The 7,413-nt window shown below is 29.2% G+C and overlaps 1 protein-coding gene across 4 annotated transcripts; it reads right to left on the reverse strand.

Moving 5' to 3' along the window:
- Positions 1 to 850: 850 nt before the first annotated feature.
- LOC139858834 (uncharacterized) lies at positions 851 to 3,080 on the reverse strand. Of its 4 annotated transcripts, XM_071847668.1 has the most exons (8): positions 2,961 to 3,080; positions 2,396 to 2,462; positions 2,248 to 2,311; positions 2,046 to 2,180; positions 1,903 to 1,970; positions 1,642 to 1,810; positions 1,440 to 1,517; positions 851 to 1,235 (listed from the first exon to the last, which is right to left on the reverse strand). In XM_071847668.1, the coding sequence occupies exons 4-7, from the start codon at positions 2,110 to 2,112 to the stop codon at positions 1,447 to 1,449; spliced, it is 375 nt and encodes a 124-aa protein (XP_071703769.1). In that variant the 5' UTR covers positions 2,113 to 2,180; positions 2,248 to 2,311; positions 2,396 to 2,462; positions 2,961 to 3,080; the 3' UTR covers positions 851 to 1,235; positions 1,440 to 1,446. The 4 variants fall into 4 exon arrangements, 3 of the variants coding, with proteins under 3 accessions (XP_071703769.1, XP_071703771.1, XP_071703770.1); XM_071847670.1 differs by lacking the exon at positions 1,903 to 1,970; XM_071847669.1 differs by lacking the exons at positions 2,396 to 2,462; positions 2,961 to 3,080 and having other exon boundaries at positions 2,248 to 2,328.
- Between the last annotated feature and the right edge of the window lie 4,333 nt (positions 3,081 to 7,413).

Below are 7,413 nucleotides of genomic sequence, written 5' to 3' on the forward strand. Positions count from 1 at the left end.
TTTTCCTTTTACTAATTCATGACTTGTATATATATATATTTTTTTATTTAGTTCCCAATTGTTTTATTATTTATATAAATGTCGCTTTTTATTTATTACTTATAGGTTATTAGTTATAATATTACATAAATGCATAAATTTTAATTAGCAGTGAGTGTCAACTAACAGTTTATTATTTTCATCTTTTATTAACCTGTCAATTATTGCACAAAGTTAATTAATATGTTTTATAACTCTTAATACTTAACAATTGTTGATTAAAGTTTAATCATTAAGTTTTAATTATATTGTTTGGACATTTAATATTGGAAAAATATAGAATGGAAAAACAGGGTTGTTATACAACCTTATGTAAGTACCGGATTCACTCAGATTCTCGTTTCAATATTAGAATTTCTCAAATTCAATTTCGTCAGAGGTACCGATGAACACTAACTAACTGAAATAACATTAACACCTCAATAAAACGTTCAATTGATTTTGTATCCAAAAAAGGTTTATTTTAATCTATAAAGTTGGCATAAACACTATAGTTAAAACACCGAATTAAAACAGTGAAAAGTAATAGTATTAGTATTTAATCTCAAAGCAAAAAAAAAAAAAAAACATTAACCGTAGTTGAAGCGAATTTAACCCTGCTAATGTTGCAAAATCAACCACCTACAACAATCTCAATAAGATTAGTTCTCAAACACAACTATAAGTTAATTGCGGCAGCATTGCAGACTTGCAGCAATACATATATCAATTATATTCTATCTGGAAGCATGAGTAACAATCCCCTCAACTCCAAATAGAATGCCGACCAATCATTTTAAAAAATAAAATTTTATTGTCGATGGAGTTTCACCTATTTAACAACCACACAGCCGCTTCAACACTGAATCGCATATCAAAAACCTTAATTTATTCTAAAATTTACTTAAATACTTACATATTTTCCGATCTTCAAGTCAAGTAATCCGAGTTCGAGTTCGAGTTAGTTAATGATGTTTTGGACAAATAAAAAATCCACACATATTTTTTCATCGACGGTGAAAACAATGATACGATTTTGAACACCATTGAAAGTACGTAACTTGAGATTTAATGTAATTATAGGAACTGTACCACGAAGACAAGACTTGTAGAGAAGGAAGGAGTTGAACGCATCACAGTCCCGGGTGAAGGCGGGTCCATTAAATCGATTCTAACAATATCGTCAATACCAATTATCTTTAATAGGTCAAAAGCTCCTGAATAATCAATAATCAACAAAAATAATAATAAGCATTAATTCAGTTACCTACAACTATATTTCTAAGTCATACATGAGATTTTTTCAATGTTAAAAGTTAACCGATTTTTCGATATTAGCAACAAATATGATCATGATATACACTTACAGCAGCATATATAATTAAAATGATGAATGCAACAAAGTGGAGTAAACTCCGAACCTGAAATTTATTGCAAAAATCCATTTGTGTATGATCCCTTAAAGCAAATTGGTTCAATTGGCAATGAGTTCAACACCCCTACACCCACGAGACACCATTAAAACTATTTTTCCACCCTAATTGAGTAGACATTGTGACAATTTTGACCCATTCACTCATGAATGACCCGCTTAACTTGTTAGATGTCAGCAGCGTGACTTACAGGCCCGCCATGATGGCACAAATTGCTGCAACGAAAACTTTTCCACTACTTTCTCCTTTTTCAGTAATTGGATAACTTCCGAACCAAGCAACAAAAGCCCAAGCCAATCTGCAACCCCACCGCCTTTATCATAGAGGCACATCCAGTCACCGTGAAAGTATGAAGGGCACTACAACAAAATTTGCACAAAAATCAGATAAATGAAAAAAAATGTATGACAGAAAACATAATATAACGTTATGTTAAACGAATATAGTTAACATGTATTGCAACTGCAGAGATAGAAATAAAGTTCGCTTGGATGACGGATTTTGGTGTCCACAAAGTACCTGGAGACGGTGAATTTAATTGCAAAACAGTTAGTTTAATCTTTTCTAATAAACAAAAGTAATAATAATACACACCCGGAAGAATATTGCCACTTTTATCAGTGCTTGCACGATCGCCATGATTCATTGGAAACAAACGCATGTGATGACCTTTTGCACTACGATGAAATTAAAAACAGGTATATAGCTTGCTTCAAGTGACACACAAGCCTGTAACAATAAAACACTTTTTTAAGCTCAAGTTACAACAACAAAATTTAAAAATAAAATTGATTACCTTTCGGATTTTGTCCATCTCGTGCACCAGCACATCGTTGAACTGGCCCTTGCAAACGCCATCTCTATAAACAAACAAACGGCATATATTATCAGATAATGATATGTTATGAATAGAGCAAAATAAAAATAGGAAGTTTAAATAACACCAGCCTATAAAAGATGATTCCGTGATGCTTCTGTCCAGTTGCTCTCCTGAATGCAATGAGGTGATCCCTTTAATACATGTATTCGGTTTAGTTTAATATCTAAAAACAATCCGTTCAAATTTTCTCTTTAAAAATATATTAAAACCAGTTCAAATATATTTGATTGTGTATAAAGATCCTCAATGATTTCTTGCCTGTGGGGCTGCGAAGATACCAATGCTCGATATTTGGTAACGTTCAAATTGACTGATGCCAATAACTATAATTTTATCGAATTAAACTCGGTGTGTACATAATTAATTTTAATTTAAATGAATATTTAAGATATGGTGATCATAAAAAAAAAAAAAAAAAAAAAAGTAACTAATAAAACTGAAATTGGTATTTCAAATGTAATATGGTGTAGAATTAGGGTTTAAGGCGGCGACGAAATCAACCTGAAATTGGTATTTCAAATGTAATAAACTATAAACTATACTATAATTAAGTTTCTTATAAAAATTGAGATCATTCTAACTATAACAATATTAGAAATTAAAGGAACACAAAACTGAAAGAAGATAACCTGAAATTATGAAAGGCAAGTTAGGAGAGAGTAAAGGATTTGGTGCGCCAGATTTTTTAGGGTTTCAACCAAACGATTATCAACATGATTATAAACAAAACAATCGGTCTGTCAACCTGGTGGAAGTAGCACGAAACAACCGAGATGGATTTGATTCGATATTGTTTGTTTCTTATCGTTGGGAGGATTTGGGAAAAAATTCCTAGGGTTGTGAAAACATTAATTAATACTTCATCAATCCTAAAACCGCTATTTTTCTTTCCATCCGATGCAGAGGTATTGGTTTGGATATGAAGGTATTTTCGGTACTTGGAGAAACATAACCCTAATTTTTTTGAAAGCTCCGTGTTTTTTTTTTTTTTTTTTTTTTTTTTTCAAGCGTATTTTAGATACATGATTAAAGTTGTTTGATTTAGAAAAAATTACGCCGTTGGTACGTGGTTTGTTCACTTTTTCGTTACAACACCTAAACTTCAAATTTTGCGTGGTTGGTACCTATCGTTTCCTTTAATTACATGGTTGATACCTCTGTTAAACTGTAGTTATGTATTAATCGTTAACCCCTCACATGTGCAACACATGTGAGGGTATTTTCGTCCGATCAAGTATCTAATTCCCTACCAAAGGCTACACCAATCGTGAGTTTCAGGCTTTCAGCCAAAAGATAAATCCCCAAATTAAAGTTGCCTAATTTAAACGCGAATTACAGTCTAATTGGACTAATATTATAACATTAAAACTCAAATTGAATTGTTCGTGTAGAGCTTGACGGCGTGTGCGAATATTACTCAGCGAAATCTGTAAGTAGACACCACAAAATTTTAATAAGTCTCTTGTTTAGATTCGAACCCACATAGTTTTAGTTTGATTTGGATTTTTCATTTCTATGATTTTTGATGAAATAAATGGACCGAGTATATCGGTTTACAGCTAGTTTACGTTTGAAGTTGTTTTAGTCTTCCTAGTTTGTAGGCCTCGTTTTATTTGTTTGACTGAATTGGTAACCACGTGCATTATGCATATTAGTGGTGGCGCTTATTTCTCATGTTTCTGTTTTGTATTAGACATAACTCATAAGTAGTCCAGTTTATTCAATAATAAAACCAAGAGAGTTTTGGGCCATTTGTTCTGTTAATTGCATACACAACAATTTTAGACTTGAGATATAATTTAGGTGTATGGCTTTTTTGAGAAAAAATGAGAGTGAAAAGAAAAAAAGAAAAAAAAAGGATATAGATAAGAAGTTAAAATGATCAGCGGATTTTTCATTTCATGTATGGATTTTACATTTCATGATTTTGGATGTAAGTTATATATACAGAGTTAAAATATTAAATGGATGATATTACCCTCACATGGCACATGTGGGGGGTTAATCATTAAAAATTGACTACAGTTTAACTGAGGTATCAATCATGTAATTAAAGCAAACGATAGGTACCAACCACGCAAAATTTAAAGTTTAGGTGTTGTGACGAAAAAGCGAACAAACCACAGGTACCAACGGCGTAATTTTTTCTTTGATTTATTAGCTAATAATGAAAGAGGATGAATATGGATCATTAGATTAAAGGGTAGATTAATGTCTTTTGTTAATCTAAGGGTCTTAATGGAAGTTTTGTAAAGATTTATTAGCTAATAAAAACCATCTTTTAAGGTATAGAGTGATAATAATAATAATAATCTTTTTAACTATGATAATATAAAAACAATTAGCACCCAATATGAAGCGACCCGTCCTAATCCATCTGGACGAAGTCCATATCGATTACAAACGATTCACAATAGTTGATTACATCGCGAGGTATTTGACCTCTATATGATATATTTTACAAACATTGCATTCGTTTTTAAAAGATAAACTTTTTTTACATTGAAAATTGACAGGCATGCATACCATTTTATAATATCCACTATCCAACTATAATTGACTTAATAATAATCTTGATGAACTCAACGACTCGAATGCAATGTCTTTTGAAATACGTCATGAATGACTCCAAGTTATATCTCTAAAATGAGCAAATACACAGCGGAAGATTTCTTTCGTACCTGAGAACAAACATGCTTTAAAGTGTCAACCAAAAGGTTGGTGAGTTCATTAGTTTATCATAATCATTCTTTTGCATCTTTTTAATAGACCACAAGATTTTCATTTCTCATAAATATACGTCCCATGCATAGAGACAAAAATAATCATTCATATGGATTGAACACCTGGTAACCGACGTTAACTTAATGCATAGAATATCCCCAAAACAGAACCTCTCATCTGTATAATAATCTCGAAGTACTAAAGCATTCGTACCCCGAATGGGACTTGTCAAGGTCCATAGATCTATCTTTAGGATTCACGTCAATCAGGGGCCATTTCCCTAAATTCTTAGGTTACCAGACTTGAAGGGCGATATTCGGTTAATAATCCAACCATAGAATGTAATTTTAAGTACTTGTGCCTATTTCGTAAAACATTTATAAAAATTGCGCATGTATTCTCAGCCCAAAAATATAAAGGGTAAAAAGGCAAATGAAACTCACTGTACTGTATTTTGTAGTAAAAATACATATGACGACATTTGAACAATGCAGGGTTGGCCTCGGATTCACGAACCTATATCATTTGTATATATATTAATACATATCCTTGTAGTCAATCAATTATATGTATATATTTTATTATTAATGATAAAACTTTATATTAGTAACTTATACATTTCGTTATTAATATGTATTCATTTTTATATATATATAGAAATATAAATTTTGTTACGTTATACGTATTAAATATTATATATATATATATTTCATTTGTTTGTTAAAATAGTGATTATAATAATACCAAAATAATATTAGTAGTGATTAAAATAATAATAGTGATAATATTATTAATGTTTCTATTAATAATAATATTAACGTTAGTTTTAATAGTACATCTTATAATAACGATAATAACAGTAATTTTAAATAAAATGAAAAGTTTAATACTAATGATAATGAAAATAATAATTTTTATAGTAATATATAATACTTAATAATAATAATTATTATAGAAATTTCATCACTCGTGATAATATCAATAATCATACTTATGTTAATCATAATCAAAATCTTCATATTAAATTTCTAAACTAATAACTAAAGCTTCTATAACATCATTTCGTAATCCTATTCATAATAGTAATAGTAATACTTATATTAATAATACTCATATTAATAATAATATTTAGTGATAATACTAGTGCGAGTAATGATAACGATATTAATATTAGTGATAATAACAATAATACTAAATAATATTACTTGATAATGATGATAATATTAGTAATAACAATATTAATAATAATATTCATATTCGTAATTTTTAATTATGAAAACGATAAATATTAACTAATACTTATTTTAGTGTTAATAATAATAATCACTAAAGTACATGTATTAATAACAATCAATAATAACAATATCGATAACCATAACACTAATAATAATAATAATAAAAATGATAATAATAATAAGTGATATCTAAAACTTATGTTAGTAATTATAATAAAAATGATAATTACAATACAAATAATACTATTAATAATTAATATTAACAATAATAGCAATAATAATAATAATAATAATAATAATAATAATAATAATAATAATAATAATAATAGAAATCATAATAATATTAAGTTATACCTTTGTAGCATTAAAAAGAGTTAAACTGCCCGAGACGGGACTCGAACCCGCGACCTCCCGAACACTCGCACCAACACCCTACCATTGAGCTGCTGCCCATTATCCGTTTTAAAACCCAGACCGAAATTACATAACCATTATTTATGTTTATCGTTCTTCCTCTTCAGTTTATCAATCGAACAGAATCAATACTCCCACCAATCTTTTATTAAACTTATTTAGATTTTAGATTATTCCCTAATATTATAAATAATCCTTGTTATTTATTTGTAAAAAAAGAGAAAAAAATAAGAAAAAACAGCAGCACCTGGGTTTGCTGTTCGACGAGTAAAAACAAAACAAAGAAAAGTTGATTTCGAGTTTAAGATCATTTTAGAGAAACCTTATAACATAAATTGTGTTCCAGTTGCTTCGTATAAACATTATTAGTTATCAATTTGAACAGAAACATTAACACGAAATCAAATTTCTTCTTGAATCAAACAGTTGACTTTTTAGATTAAAGGTTTGACTTCAAAAATTAACAATCAATATAATGAATTGGAACTTCAAATTTTGCAGAAAGATTTAGTATTAGATTCCTAAAAACTTTGCATTTACAGTTTTTGAAATTAAATTCAAATTCGAATTATTGCTTATCACTGTCAAAGACACGATGAACTCCCAATCGAATTTCAAATTTTTGATCGTTTTAGATTAAAGTTATAACATGAATTATGTTGTAAATACTTCCTTGAAACTTTTGGAATAATCAATTTAATCAGAAACA

The sequence above is a fragment of the Rutidosis leptorrhynchoides genome, chromosome 7, assembly GCF_046630445.1.
Source record: "Rutidosis leptorrhynchoides isolate AG116_Rl617_1_P2 chromosome 7, CSIRO_AGI_Rlap_v1, whole genome shotgun sequence".
NCBI lineage: Eukaryota > Viridiplantae > Streptophyta > Magnoliopsida > Asterales > Asteraceae > Rutidosis > Rutidosis leptorrhynchoides.

Excerpts from the sequence above, each read along its gene's own strand:
- LOC139858834 (XM_071847668.1), bottom strand. The coding sequence starts at position 2,112 with ATGCGTTTGTTTCCAATGAATCATGGCGATCGTGCAAGCACTGATAAA. Across the intron at positions 1,971-2,045 it reads AAGTGGCAATATTCTTCCGG|GTACTTTGTGGACACCAAAA; the intron begins GTGTGTATTATT and ends CACCGTCTCCAG. Across the intron at positions 1,811-1,902 it reads TCTCTGCAGTTGCAATACAT|TGCCCTTCATACTTTCACGG; the intron begins GTTAACTATATT and ends ATTTTGTTGTAG.